General features: G+C 44.4%; 1 protein-coding gene and 1 long non-coding RNA gene across 2 annotated transcripts; one reads left to right on the plus strand and one right to left on the minus strand.

Annotated features, from left to right (window-relative positions):
- Positions 1-2,461: 2,461 nt before the first annotated feature.
- Positions 2,462-3,208, plus strand: LOC143485584 (uncharacterized). Its single transcript, XR_013122943.1, has 3 exons — positions 2,462-2,668; positions 2,827-2,882; positions 3,074-3,208. It is a non-coding gene; the product is annotated as an uncharacterized LOC143485584 (long non-coding RNA).
- A 731-nt stretch (positions 3,209-3,939) lies between these two features.
- On the minus strand, positions 3,940-14,607 carry pdcd4b (programmed cell death 4b). The gene is made up of 12 exons (XM_076985056.1): positions 14,456-14,607; positions 13,945-14,059; positions 13,383-13,685; positions 9,694-9,791; positions 9,487-9,600; positions 8,111-8,332; positions 6,791-6,888; positions 6,541-6,658; positions 6,302-6,409; positions 5,979-6,089; positions 5,712-5,851; positions 3,940-5,486 (listed from the first exon to the last, which is right to left on the minus strand). Exons 2-12 carry the CDS (start codon positions 13,985-13,987, stop codon positions 5,426-5,428), a joined length of 1,416 nt encoding a protein of 471 aa, XP_076841171.1. The 5' UTR covers positions 13,988-14,059; positions 14,456-14,607; the 3' UTR covers positions 3,940-5,425.
- Between the last annotated feature and the right edge of the window lie 987 nt (positions 14,608-15,594).

The raw sequence follows: 15,594 nt of genomic DNA on the forward strand, positions 1-15,594 counted from the left end.
GCAGATGCAGCTAGCATCCGGAGAGCACAGTACATGTGATGCTTTGTTAAAACGTGCATTTTTTAACCTTAGGTTGTAAGGGGTAGGTTGTGAGAGTCAGGCTGTGAGGGTTAGGTTGTGAGGGGGTAGTTTGTGAGAGGGTAGGTAGGACAGCAGACACAAAGGTTTGACTGTACACTGGAATGTGTTACCGTTGCTGAATAAACAAAAACTTCAGAAGCGCTTCGCTAGCACAGCTGACAAAATGTCCCGTTTCCCTGCAAAGCTGTTTAATACACTAAAATGTTTCTTTAACTTTTTTTCTCTTTCAATCAGTTGTAATTATTTTATTTGTAAAATACTTTGAATTGGTTTGTGGAAATGATCTCTATAAATAAGCCTGTACTGCCTTGCCTTTCCCTAACTAAGAATGTAGATCACATCTTTCCCTGCCTAAGAGTAAATAATTTTTTCACCTGCCCAAGAGTAGATCACATCTTCACCTGTCTGGTTTCTTGCCTGCCTGGATTTGAGCTGATTGCCTCTTCTGTGTTATCTTTGGCTTGCTCTACCAGACTGCAAACAGTAAAGTTGCTTTTATACAACAGCTGTTGTAAAAACACTATATAAATGTATATATAAACTGTCTTTGAACTAGAAGTCATAGTCCTTTGAAGTAGAAGTCTTTGTCCTTTGAACTAGAAGTCCTTGTTTACAAATACAGGGTGATAGATACCATTTAGCTGATAGAAAATCATAAAAACGTGAAAACAAACAAATAAATAAACAATACCAGGCCTAATAATATTTTCACGTCTATAGCTTTTGATGGAAATATACAGCTGATTGTAATTAAAAGCATGTATCCCTGTTGTTATTTTGTTCAGGATTTCATATTGAGAATCAATAAATGAATATGCTAGCAAAAGATAAGATGTACTTTCGTTGAAGTTGTTTACTTTTTTAGGGTGATATCACAAAGGCCGCCAACATACTTCAAGGCAAATGCACTGATTGACGTGTGAGGAAAAAAGGCATTTCTGGATTTGCAGGTTGTCTTGAGGATAAAAGTAGGATTTGGCATCGGAGTCATGCAGCAAAAGAAGGCAGGGACCTACATGTGGTTTTCTTAGATTTAGCTATAGAGTGTTTGGAGAGGATTCTCAACAAGTCTATGAGGGGGCAATGAGTTGTGTCATGGCATGTGATCTAAGTTGAGGAATTTGAACACGCTGAGCTACAAGATGACGTTGGTAGGATCAAAGGATGCAGTGACAAAAACCAGTGAGACCAGTGATGAAAACAGGGAGGAAGTGGAATGGGAGTCCCTGATTGGACGAGTGCAATGCAGTAAAACGGGCTTGGGTCAGGTGATTCGTGGAAAGCACTTAACAAGGCCGGATCCTCAGGAAAGAAACCGAATGGTGATTGGTTGTATTGGTGAACGGCGAGGGGACGCACGGCTCGTAGCTGCAGAAGTGCGTGTAGCAAAGTCTGCCGCATCACTGCTTGGGCAGTTCCGCATTAGATGTCATGACCTAAGAGTAGTTGTCAGTTATTAGAAGCAACTGAAAGGGCTGGTCAGTGGTTGTGGATGGGAAGAGCTCGGGCTAGGCTGGAAAATGCACCATGAAGGCAGAGCAGCCAAGGTGGTCGTGTTATTGTGCAAAGTGTTAACGCGTTAACGGTGCCCCCGGCTTTTGGTCATCGGGGGAGGCCAGGGTGGATCTGCTGTGTTGGAGAACTTTTGCTGATATAATCGTTAAAATCCACGCAGAACTGGTAGCAATGAGCATGCATTATTGGTCCCAGTAGGGCTGGGTGTGGCCTTAGTCACCGGGAACGCCAGCGTGGATTTTACGGTTTACGTCCGCTAGCAGTATTGTACTTAAGAGGTGTGGCCTGGTTTAAAAGTGAGCATAATGGTGGGTGGGGCTGGGACACCAAACCTCAGTGTTGAGCCTCCTGGAGGTGTGGCCTATAGGCTTAATTCAACAAAACCCCAATGAAGGGAAGTGCCTACATAATGAACCACGAGAAGAGTTCACAGTGTTGTGGTTGCTGGAATGAACAGAGCAAGCAAGGCCCTTTGTGAAGCTCTGATATAGGTCTAATGCAGCTCTGATATAGGTCTGATGCAGCTCTGATATAGGTCTGATGCAGCTCTGATATAGGTCTGATTGAGTTCTGATGGCAAATGACAATTAGGCCTACATCTTATCGCCTATTACCCGAAACTCTGATACAGCCAAGGACCAGAGTGGGAGGATTTTGTCAAGTAGTCTGAGCATTGTGGCCAAGAAGAAAATATTCAAATACAAGTTAATGCCTTTCATTACTAATTGATTATTACTTGTTATGGATTAGTTGTTAAGTAGCGGAAGCACTACAGAGAAAACCACAAGCTGCATTATGCAACATTATGAATATTCGAGCCTGTCTCACGGGCACTCTTTTAGACTCCTGAGCACTTGTAAGCTATATGTCTGCACGTTGTGGTACTTGCAGAAAGACCGCAGGGCTTAGGGCGCCATTTGGGATCGGACTTCACTAGCTGACGCCTTCATACACGCTCGCCAATTCCAGGGATGATCGTTAGGGGGCAGAAAAGGTTTATTTGCCCCGCTGCGTAGCCATATTCCGGAGTAGAAGGAGGAAGCCAGCAACGTCGTAACCAAAGGAGATAAAGGTAAACACTGCAGGAGAAAATCTACTTAGCATCACCATATACATTCACTTATGTTATTAATACCATTACGTGCATGGTTGTTAGTGTTTAGGATTTCGCTATTGTTTTGATATAACATCATCATTCCGTTTCATATTAAAGGTTTTTTTTTTCTCCAGAACACACAAAATGCCTGAAGTCAAGACGATGTTCAGAGAAGTTTTACCCAAACAAGGTACAAGACACGTTAAACAGAGTTTATCATTTGTACATAGGACACTCCTGTTGAGGACGTAGTGTTTGTTCTACACGGATCTCATACCTTGGCTTCAAAAACACATCAGATTGAGCACAGGGAGATATCTGTGTGGTGGTCCTTCATTTTAAAGACTATTTGCTCTCCTGACTCCATTACGTTATGTTCAGTATTCAGGTAAGACACCTGGACTGTGAGAGCCTCGTGTTGACCTTCAGATTCACCTGTGCAGGTCAGCTGTCCATGGAGGACGTGCCCTCCATGGTCCTGTGTAAACCCAAGCTGTTACCCCTGAAGTCCGTCACTCTGGAGAAGCTGGAGAAAATGCAACAGGAGGCACAGCAAGTCATCAGACAACAGGAGGCTGCACTCAGGGTCCAGCAGCAGGAGCACGCTCAGTAGAGCCTGCTGCAAATGGACGGAGTGTGCACTAGATCATGGCATGAGGGGATGGATTGGACATTTCCATCACAACCTAATATCACAACATATCACAGTAGACATCATCTGTAACATCACACCAGGCTAAGCCTTTGAGCATTACACTTATTCCCTGTGACCACTTTACGGTTTTATATCACAGGGTTATGTTTCTATGAATAATGAATACCCCCGAGTTCTATATATTATATGGTCTGTTTGTGTACATTAATTGTGATGCCGTTTTCCAGAGCCAGATTGTCACTTATTACTTTACTGAAGAATCTAGGAACGTGAGAATGCATTTTACAAAATTGACTATGTAACTGTCAACGGGGAAACGGTCAACTGCCATTGTAAATAACTGTCAGCATCAAGATCTTTTATCATTTAGATGTCACTGCCAGCAAACTGAACATACTGTATGTTTGGCTGATACTTTAGTTGCCTGATGTTTTAAGAGGGCCAAACTGGTCTAAGGTGCCCAACATCACACGCGTGTCCCACGGCAACTGATCACCCAGACAGACACAAGATTTTCGGCATTGCCAAAAAGCTTCATATTGCAGTTTAACCCACCAGCAGTTGAAAGTAAATGAAAAACTGAATCAGTAAATAAAGGTTTATAATCATTTATTTCTAAAAAACCTTCACTCAGCTGTAACCAGAAAGATGTTATACTTACTGGACTGTTTGAATTATATTTGTATTAAATTATATGCTGGCTTCCTTTGTTTAAAAGTATTACTTCAACAAATAAATATAATTCATGAGAGACAACCAATATTTCTCCAGTGTTTTCCATAAATAATGTCAACACTTCTCTGATGTTTTTATTTCTTATCTGTTTTAAACAAAGCAAGAACATTTGGTTAATACCACACGGCAAAGTTGTGAAATACAAAAATAACGTGTTCTCAACAGCAATCTGTGGCATCCTTCCGATTGCTTCACGTTTTTCTGTATTGCCATTTTTGTTGCATCCAGTGATGACATCATTAAACTGAGATGAGGAAAAAAACCCAAAAAAAACAAATACAGTCAGACTAATACAAGAAGTTCAGTCCAATGGGAGACATTTTAAACCAACAGACCTCCATCTGTACAGCTGTCAGCCCCACCCAGCCTTACAAACACTGCTAAGAAATGTGGAGATATTTCCCAAAGTTAACAGGTTTTGTTGAATAAATCCAGAAAAGAAAAGGTTTCAGAAAATTACCCATTTTCAACTTGCCTGTCATAGTTGATTACCCAAGATGTTGGGTTCCCAAATCTTGCTTCTTTAGTTTTGATTATCATGGTGAACCAGTAAAGGAACCTCACCAGTGCTCACCAGTTAGCCTCATACAAACTTCATACAGAAGTCTCACAGTTCCCTCAAAAATGCCCAACATAAACTATAAACAAAAAAAATTTAATCGAACCATATAATCTGAATCAGTTCCAAATTCCTGCTCAGTTCTGACTTCAGAATTTGGGCGTCGCTGGGATTTGCAGACGTGTGGCTAATGCGAACACGACCAATGTGAATGCATCAGCTCTCTGAGACAAACTAGAGAAGCAACACATGGGACGTGTCTCCACGCACACTGGCTGATCGTTTCAGTCCGAGAAAATTGTGGAGGGCTTTTATTTATTTATTTATTTTTACCAAACTAATCCTCCATGCCAGAGCTGAAGCATCATGAGGAGGGGGAGTGGCGTTAGCCCGCGACACGCCTGCCCAAAACGTAAGACTGCGCGTCTAACGTGAAATGCCTCTGGAGTGGCACTGAATACAAAATATGGAATGACCCAGTCATTTTAAAGTGGCACTTTCTAGGTTAGCTTATCTTGGTCACCTTGTAGGAGTGTGTACGTGTGTGTTTGTGTACGTGTGTGTGTGTGTGTGTGGGGGTGGGTGTGTGTCTAAACATTTCCTTCACTTTTTAAGCGCCTTTCCTGTTCCTTGGTCATGCTCCCCGTGTAAGCTGCATATTCTTAACAAACAGGAGGAAAGCTATACCTACACCTCTAGGACACATAGTATGCGGGTTTTAAGGAGTAGCGCTAGTTTCCCAGAAGGCCATGGGCCTCAGGGGTCTTCCTGGACCATGTCGACATCAGTATCTTTCAAGTTTGACACAGACGGCGTCTCCTTCACTGACGCTCCTCTTCTGACCTCTGGCAAAGAGAAACACAAGAGTTGAACTTCAGTACCACAACGCCCATTATTTCCAAACACAAAAGTTGATTCGAATTGCTCTTCTGCAGAACTCTTATTGCCACATTAACAGACTATATACGAGAATGTTTACACATCACTGAACAACACAGACATCTGCCCCCAGTAAACCAGTCGATTCAGTGCAGTAACTGCAAAGCAGTGCAGAGAGAGACTTCACTCACCGACTAGGACAGAGGTCCCTGAGTTTTTTGTCGATGACTCCAGCACTGAAACTCTGATCCACAAAGTCCTCAAGTAGTGAGTACGCACACGGGACATCAATGTTAATATCAGCAATGTCCACATACACTCTCTCATAGCCCTGGGGAGGGGGACAACGTTAAACAGTAACACTGCATTACTGCATCGAGTCCATTTGCACATAACTCTGCTCCTGATTAGTTGCGGCTGCAGTGCTAACGCTTTGTGGCCAGCAGGTGGCGCTCTACCTTTCTCATTTGGTCCACGGTGATGACTGAAGAGTCGGAGAGAGATTTCAGCAGCTTCATGATCATACGGAGGGCTGCGTCTCCGCTGGACTCCAGAACCATGACTATCGCCTACAGGAATCAACAAACCCAATCGTAAGTTTTATAGGTCACACTTCGCATGTCCGGTTACGGTAACTCCAACGAGCAGTTTCACACACTTTTCAGTGCAGGACAGATTCGGTTTTATTTTTGTTACTCCCTAGTTGGGCGTGTTATAACAATAGACAGATTGGAGCAAACATGGCTTGAGCCAGTAGGGGGAGCCGTGGCAGCATCGTTACCTCGTAAACAAACTGGTGGTGGAAGTGAGGGACCTCCAGGTCTCGTAGGCAACGCTCGGCCTCCGTCACGTCGCCCGACAGCACGTACTCCTTCAGCAGCAGGTTCACCTGTGCAGAGAGGTGGCGGAATCCATGGGGCCGGGCTCTGGGGTCAACTAACCAACTAACGAACCAACGAAAACTAAACAAACACAAAGGCAAACCAGCAGGCATGATCTTTAAATGGGTGGAGCACTGACCTCTTTGATGAGTTGATTGACGGGTCTCTGGCCACCGCCCAGACCCCAGAGGTTGTCGATCCGGAGTCCCGCCTCCCTGCTCATCTTCAGCAGCACGGCGGCTCGGTCTAGGGCGGCCCTGTCAATCAAGCACAGGGGCTGTCAATCAAACGTGGTGCAGTCGTTCCCAGCGCGCCACTGGTATGCGGGTTTTTCCGAAAAAGCTGCTCCTGACCAAATCGGTGTGCGTGTGGCCACAGGAGGAGCCTACCGTGTGTGTGGACAGTCCACCCGCCCCTTGTAGCCATCCACGAAGTTCGCGGGGAGGATCTGGTCAGCTACGGCCCTGGCGATGAACTGGCCCACCAGCTGGAACAGGAGAACAAAGCTGCTCTGAAAAAGTGCTCCCCCTAGTGGCAACCGACGATAGCGCAGCCCCAGTGCCTGGAGCACAGCTCTCATTTGCATATTCCACACAGCTGGCTTAAATGTATAATGTGATGTGTTTGTATACTTAAGTCATAAGTTACTGTTGCCTGGAATGCCCCCTGTTGTGTGCCAATGGTAACTGCATACCCTAAACATCCCAGTAGTGGCAGGAACTAAACGTGTTAATGTACAGAATGCCCAACTGCTCCAGGCCTATCCCAACACACCTGACCTACTGAAGCCGTGTGAAACACTCAAGTCCAAGTCTCCAGTCTCTGGGTTTTGCTATGTCTCATTCATGGTGTACATCTTATTTGCTTATGATGCGTGGGAGAATGCCTGAAACCTATTCAACTACACACAGTAGCCGTGAGCTGCAAGAATAAATTAGTTGAAAATAAAATCGAGCACGGTGAAACGGTAAATCCAGAGAGAGAGAGAGAGAGAGAGAGAGAGAGAGAGAGAGAGAGAGAGAAATTGTGCACACAGAGATCTGTAATGCTATGAGCCACTCACCCTGTTTACTTAGACAGTGGGGATAATGACCTCTGTGTGTGTGTGTGTGTGTGTGTGTGTGTGTGTGTGTATATTCTGCATGAAAGAGCTGTCGCAGCTATTCTAGCATGAACAAAATCAGCTTAAACCACAAAACTACTGTCCTCAAACAAGGACAAACAGAGAGAGACAGAGAGAGAGAGAGAGAGAGTAGGAAAGTGAGAATGTGATGGAGGAGAGTGAGACAAGTGAAAGGTAAGGGCTGAAAGCCCACAGACTCCACCCACACACCCCTGTCTACCTGTGCTCAGACTCCACCCACACACCCCTGTCTACCTGTGCTCAGACTCCACCCACACACCCCTGTCTACCTGTGCTCAGACTCCACCCACACACCCCTGTCTACCTGTGCTCAGACTCCACCCACACACCCCTGTCTACCTGTGTCCTCCACACCTGTGCACACACTTCAGCCACATCAATGCTGCACACACGCACACATAGCTGCTATGTTGATGTTACAGAAAACCCCCAGAATTCTCACCCCCTCCCAGCTGTCTCTCTCACACACACACACACACACACACACACACACACACACAATGCCTGAGCATTTTGGACAGCGGACACAGACGCGCAGGGCACGCACCCCCCCCGCCGCGGTTACCTGGGGTGCGGTGGGCGTGTCCAGCACCAGCTCGGGGAGCTCTCGCAGGACCTTGTGGAAGGCGGATTCCACCTCGGAGCACGCGAGGACACGCCCACACAGATGGACCAGCAGGCGGGAGGTCAGCTCGCGGTGACTGGCCCTCGCCTCCATCGCCAAGGAGACGGTCAGCAGGGGAACCTCGCTGCGCATGGCGCCCAGGTTCAGTTCACTCAGCATCTCCTGCATATGAGAGAGAGAGAGAGAGAGAGAGAGAGAGAGAGAGAGAGAGAGAGAGAGAGAGAGAGAGAGAGAGAGAGAGAGAGAGAGAGAGAGAGAGAGAGAGAAAGCTTCTCAAAAATAAGATCACATAAGAGCCACACAAGGACATTCTTATCCAGTCGGGTAGTGGTGGTAATGGTGGTCAGGTTCTCACATCAGCATAATCATTGCCCACAGGGCGCCATATATAACTTATAAATGTAACTACTCCTTAAATGTTAAATAACACTGAATGTATTACTTAGTCAAGTTACTATATATTATATATATATTATATATATATATATATATATATATATATATATATATATATATATATATATATATGTTTGCTTGTTGCTCTGTTATTATAACAAATCCTTTTAATTTGTTAGGTTATGAAACCCACATTAGTCCATCAAACAACGATCAAACTATCCAAGTGAATAAAGAAAAATAACATCAAAGAGATCCCATTTACTTAATAATTGTTCAAAACTTGAAATATCAAATAACTGAAAATAGCAATTGTGCTTCAAAAAATCTGCCTCTGGAAAAAGGCGGTTTCTTCAGCCACAACAAAGCTAGCTTTTACTGCCGCATCATTTGTGGTTGTGGCTTTCGCAAACACATGCTGTAAGGATCGCAGTTTGCCTTTCAGTTCTTTGGCAATTTGTTGTTTTTCCTCAATGCCTAATTTTAGCTCCATGTTTGGTCTCAAAATGCCGACGTAGATTGCACTCTGACAACCGCCACCGTTTCATAACACAAGAGACATACCGGTTTTTCTCCTTGAAGCACAAACATGTATTCGCTTTCCCTTCCATCTGCATAAATTTTTCTCTTCCTGGACATTTTGGGATCATTATTTTAATTATTATCAATTACACTTTGGCTATTGGGAAATCTCATCCATGTGGAAACACTGCAGTGTCGAGTTGCCGTCACTTTGCGGGTAACAATTGTGGGAAATGTAGTTTTTAGTCACTGCACTTTTTTGACTTTTTTATATATTTTTTGACAATTAGGCGGGTCAATTAGGCAGGCCACATTGAGTTTGACACCCCTGCTCTACACAATATCAGACACGGCAAAGGCCACGCCCTTTTTGGCCAATAGCCAAATGTCATTCTTACCACTACTTCGTTAGCATCGCCGTGTTCAAAGTATTCCTTCACGATGGGCGTGACCGTCCGAGCAAAGGCGTCCTCGTCGAGCGGGAGCACCACCGTCTCGTACACACAGTTCTCCTGTGGGAGGAGTCAAGGGCGTGTCGTATTATCAAGGGTCGGAGCTGGGGAGGTCAGCCAGAAAAAGCTAACGACCACAAACGGGTCGTGTACCTGATCTTCGTCGTAGTTGGGGTCTCGCACGTCCACCTCCCGCTCGTCGACGTACACCTGCCCAGGTGTGCCCCACACACCCTTCCCACCGGCGCCACCTGGGGGCAACACACACAGACAGATGCGTTTGAATAATGAACAGAACTGCCTCTCAGTGCTGATGGCCTTGCTGCACGTTAAGTGCGTTGTGAAGGGGATGAAACGGAGAAGAACCGTGTCAGAAGAAGAACCGTGTCAGAAGAAGAACCGTGTCAGAAGAAGAACCGTGTCAGAAGAAGAACCATGTCAGAAGAAGAACCATGTCAGGCTTTTGCGGTACTCGGCTACGGTGTCTGGAAATATCACGGAGATAAAGCCAGACAAAATGCTTTATCCGACTCCAAGCATGACTAAAAAAGGTACATGAAATAGGAAACAACAAACAAACATACAACAACCCTGAACAGATTTACATGGACAAAAATAAATATTAGGGCTGCCCTCAAATTTGGAATGACAGGGACATTAAAATGTTTGAATATTCACAGTTATACTTATCACAATGATAAATGCAACAGCCAAGATATTAAAATCAAACAGTAAATTACGTCTTTCTAAATAAAACATGCTTTTCTCCACCAGAGGGCAGTGTGGAGCTTGTTTTCTTATGTTTTAGCTCAGTAATGAAAGACTATTGAAACATGACTGTGGGTAGCTGTTTTCCATTCCACAGGGTCCCTAAGTAGTACCTTGTATTCCCTACACACTAATCACAGACTTACCAACTACAGTTGATTAAAGCCCTTCGTTCAGAATCAGAATCACACAGACGACATGATGCTTGTTGCGTTTTGTGTTTCTCTTAATAGCTGGACAATTTGGTCAGTTCTTTTATTAGCTAATGTTGCCAGCAAGTTATCAACATCGGCACCATATTTTACATCTAAATGAATATCTGGTTGATGCTGGCTGAGCAGTTTGCAATAGCCAATAATTCCCTAAAGAAAACTAATATTAGCCAATTAGATAAAACAAAGCTTGTTAACATTATAGTGGATTCTACATCACTGATGTGTGAAATATTAATATTATTATTAATTAGTCATTTGTTATGAATTAGTAACAGAGTCCACGTAAGTGGACACGTGCCTGTTAAGTAAACTTTCATGTCAACCTCCTGTGTGGTGATAAATCACTACGCCCTTCTCTTCCACTCAGTTTAAAATCCCCTTAGAACTAAAGGTTTTCACTACTGGTGGTTTGGAATCGCCCCTAAAATGTCCAGATACTCTGTGTAGTCGACCGTGCAAGCAACTGAGTGGAAATCACCTAGTGGTTTGGAGATGTTGATGCTCTAACACACAACCCAGACCTGGCAGGGAAGTGCCGAGCTAAACGCTTGAGTGTTTGAGCAAGAAAGCCGTCAACCTGCACAGGACTGTAGTTCCCCCACCAGCGAGGTTCACCGCTCAAAGTTTCTGCAAAATGACTGTTAACCATCACGGTTGTTTTACATTCGATTCCTACAAATTTCATTTAAATCAGCCCTTCAGAATTATACGTTTCGTATCAGCTAATGGACCCCTTACAAATACAGTTTATTATTATTAGTCAAATAATTGCTTACAAATTTAAATGCTACGTTTGGCTGAAACGCCTGTGAAGAAGGTAAGATTCACTTTTCGGACATTTGCAGACAGGGTTGAGTGTCAGACACATACTACACATACTGATCCTGCAGTAGACACGCATGCTCTGATCTGACATGCATGCAGCCCACAAAGCACTTCAAAGCCTTCTCACATCAGCGTGTGTGTGTGTGTGTGTGTGTGTACGCAGCATGCAGGATACAATCTAACCACTAACAGCTGATGCACAGCTGGCACAGGCCAACTACAGGCACACACACAGACAACCGGATGACAATGAGTCACTCAGACAGACTCAATAACTCCACTCATTATTAATCAATGCAGGATCATTTCAAAGGTTGATTGTCTTCCACCAAGCAGAGGTATAGGAAGAGAGACACAACAATGTGAGTGGATGCTGTGCACGTCATTCTGAAAGGCGTTTCCTCCTGCACTTCGAATAATTATCTTTAAAACGTTAGGGACAGGGAGTTGTAAGAGTATTCAACAAGAATTCAATTGGATGCTTTTCCCCCCCTAATACTGAGGTATTGCCAATCGTGCCCATTTGAGTTGGATGAGTGACACACGCAGGCCCGTGGGCTCGGGCAACCAGAAGGCACAAACCCAGCTGGCCGAGTAGCACGGCCACGGCACACACGGATGATACTCTCTCACATCCGAGACTTGTGCGTTTCAAGGAGTCAGTGCATATTTTGCCATTGTCGCTGATGTAGACGGCGAGCCGTAAGGCAAAACTAGCATGAAGATGTTATAAATCTCTCCACTGTGAAACAGGTCACACCAGCCACTACACATATGACCAAGAACAACCCTGATCTCTACACAGAACTGAAAACACGACAGGTTAACACCAGGGAGCTTTTTTTTTTTTTTTTTTTTATCACTAGCATGACTGAAATGTCTCAACTAGTGAAACGTTTAATTGAAAACGCAACTGGTCTTGAGGTACGCGTATCATTCGTCTTGTGAAGGTCAGAACCTTACACGTTTAGCTGCAGGTTTCCACATGCAGGCTGTCAAAAGGAATCAAACCTGCTTTGCCACCTGCTTGGACAAACCAAACACACACACACACACAAACAGAGACAAATAACCCTACAGACTACAGACATCTGTATGTCTCACCTGTAGTTTAATGTGCCTGAAGTAATTTGTATACTTCCAGAGTACATATACAAAATATCAATAACATTACTATTTCTTCTGTACATACTACATATGTGATGCAGGACTCATGGATCCAGGTGGAATGGTGCACATGTTTCCAGCTCCGTGTGCTGTAGTTATTTGTTGGTCACAAACAATCGAGAGAGAAGTTCTAAAGAAACTGGCGGTCAACTGCACAAACTGACCGATGCCGTTAAGTAATGAAGAGGGGCAAGGTAGCTTTTCCACAACCCAGCCAATAAAGAGAAATGTCGACATAATAGGGCAAAGAAAACGCCCTCTCAAAAGAAAGACCTGCAACGATAGGCTTTATGAATCTAGCCCTACACAATGCTAGCTCTGCAAGGCAGAGGTTCAATCCCATAATCCTCTGTCTGCCCTTTGTTGGAAGTGACACCCAAACGAACCTTCTGCAAAAATGAAAGGCCGGCCAGCCAGCGAGAGATTAGGGCCTGCCTCGATGGTAGCTCTGTCCAACCCTGTAGCATCCGAGGGATGTGAAATTGGTAGTTGAGTTTCATGAGACATCATCAATGTTTCGTGTCTACAATGTTAACTTTGTGAAGCACTCCAGAGCTGAGGAGAACGCACAGTAGGACCCGGAGTAGAGAGGCGGTCCCACTCTGGGACTGGACACGCGTTCCTACAAACCCATCCCACTAAGAACTAGGTCAACACAAGCATCCCGGTGTCACAGCCATGTGTTAGATTATAGCTTTTGTACTGGGCAAAATCACCAACTTTCTAAGCAGCTCAGTGTTCAGTATTGACTACAGGAACACAAATCTGAGATAAGGTATCTCTATACGGTACTTCATAATTCATCTACTAGGGTTTCCTGAACCTCGCGAGATGTTCTGGAAGGTTCTAGTCGGTGTATTTAGCTACCTTTCTTCGGCAGGCCTCTCCCTTTGCCCTGACGCGACCTGCGGTCCAGCACTTTGCCCTTGGGGCTGGTGGGCGGCGCCACGGAGCGGACAGCGTCCCCAGTGTCGCTGAGGGAGTCTCCCCTGCCGGAGTCCCGCGACGAGGTCTTCCGGAGACGCCGTTTGGCCTTGGCCTTGAGCCGGGCCTCGTGAACCGCGCCTGATGCCACCGTTATCCAGTTGCCATTGATTTCGTTGTTGGCTTTTGCAGCACGGCTGTTGTCTTCGTCCCCAGACTGATAAGAGTCGCTAAGGTCGTCTGGCTCTGTGAGGGTAAAGGGGACACAGATCGTGTTGAATTGTGGTGTGTTGACAATTCCTACAAGTTATTTCTTTATTTTTTGGACATCACTGTGTGGGAGGGTCCGGGCAGCATTACATCATTCCTCTTCACAGCCTGATTCAACAGCAGTGGCCACTTCAGGCCAAAATGATGGCTTTCGGTTCAAATGAACTGGCACTGAGCGACTGTGTTTATGCAGACAGTTGCCTTAATATGAGCGAGTTTCATTTCCGACACATACCTACAGGGTTGGCGTTCAGCCATGCCACACAGTCTGCTGCCATGATTCAAAGGTGGATGCAGCCGTATAGAAGACACCAGACACGGCGAGGCTGGAGTGAATGATCAGTCAGTACCTGAAAACACGTTAAACGAATAAAGATGGCATTAAAACAGCCACCTTGCACCATTTTGGCTGCTCATATCAACAAAAAATAAAACGTGCAATCGGGCATCATTGCAGGACAAGACTATTTTTTATAATATTTTTATAATATTTTATAATATTTAAATGCATCGACAGTGCAGGTCAACGACACGGCCTGATAACATAAAGTTCATACATAACTTAAAATAACATTAAACTGTTGTCGACGGCAGCTACCACAACATAAACAAACCCTGATGTAAGGCTGTAGCAGGCGTTATTGGTCGAATTAACACTATATATTTGTACATTAGTGCCATATTTACACTCACTCCACATATTTAAATTCAGTAAACGATGAATGTAAGACGGAAACGTTACTCACCGTCGTTACTATTTCGCCTTCACAATCACAAGGCACGGATCGGTGCGCGACCGTTTTGTTCCCTGCCCAGCAACTCAATTACGTATGGACGTCCTTCGGGCTTTCTGATTGGACCGGTTTATTTTAGATCGGGCGACCAATGCGACCAATGAACGTGCAGGAAAAAAAATCCTACGAAACGGCTTCTGGTATTTTCTATGTGGCGCAGGATACATTTCGTGACGCACTGCCACCTAGCGTGGAACACTGTGTAAGTTCAGCCGTTACAATGGTAATCGTTTCTCAGTGTCATAGTACAATTATAACCGTGACCTATTTAAAAATGCATCCTTGAAATGTCAGTTTAATTGAAATAAATAATTGAAATTGTTATTTTGGCGGCTGAAACAGAGTAAAAAATATATGAATTCCATCCAGTTTGTCCTTTTCTGAAAAAACAATGCAACGTGGCATTAGTGTTTATGTAGTTACTACGAAAGACATCGATGGATTTAAATTTGTGATACGCATGTTATTGGCACTCTAGGAACAGAGATGTGGTGTTCAAATTTAGCACAGAACAGTTATAAGCACTGTTGTGCATTGAACGCGTTCATATTTTTGTGAATTCTAAACACAGTTTATAAACGATGGTTGACGAGAGTGAGCGAGTGAACATTTTATTACTGCACATCCATAAACAGCCCTTGTCCTAGCGTAAATGACATAACTGCTAGTGCTAACCCTAGGTTTGTTTGAGCATTTAAATAAATTTTATGCAAATTGTACCTAGATGGTCTGGGGAAAAAACGGGCATAAGCTACAAATTCAAAATGAAGCTCATAGTTGATGAGTAGGCCCACGGACGTAATTTTGGGGGGGGGGGACGGGGGGGACATGTCCCCCCACTTTTTCAAAAGCCGGTGTTGGTCCCCCCAGTTTTTACGGTTAAAATTAAATATTTAAATAGCGACGAATCCATGTCCCCCCACTTTTGAAATCAAAATTACGTCCATGAGTAGGCCTATAAGAAGTCATTAAGAACTGCAGTGCAACAACAGCAAAGTTCAATCACCCGAATGAAGCACACAGCATTGTGTAAAGGACCTGCTGTCTTCGTTTCCCAACAAGAAGTGGACAGTCTTGTACTGGATTACATT

Source organism: Brachyhypopomus gauderio, unplaced genomic scaffold (assembly GCF_052324685.1).
Source record: "Brachyhypopomus gauderio isolate BG-103 unplaced genomic scaffold, BGAUD_0.2 sc37, whole genome shotgun sequence".
NCBI lineage: Eukaryota > Metazoa > Chordata > Actinopteri > Gymnotiformes > Hypopomidae > Brachyhypopomus > Brachyhypopomus gauderio.

Bases quoted from the DNA above. Each gene is read 5' to 3' on its own strand.
- pdcd4b (XM_076985056.1), bottom strand. From the start codon at position 13,987: ATGGCAGCAGACTGTGTGGCATGGCTGAACGCCAACCCTGTAG. The intron at 13,686-13,944 runs GTATGTGTCGGA...TTACCCTCACAG, and splicing joins GCTGAACGCCAACCCTGTAG to AGCCAGACGACCTTAGCGAC. The intron at 6,090-6,301 runs GTAACGATGCTG...TGATTCCTGTAG, and splicing joins ACCACCAGTTTGTTTACGAG to GCGATAGTCATGGTTCTGGA.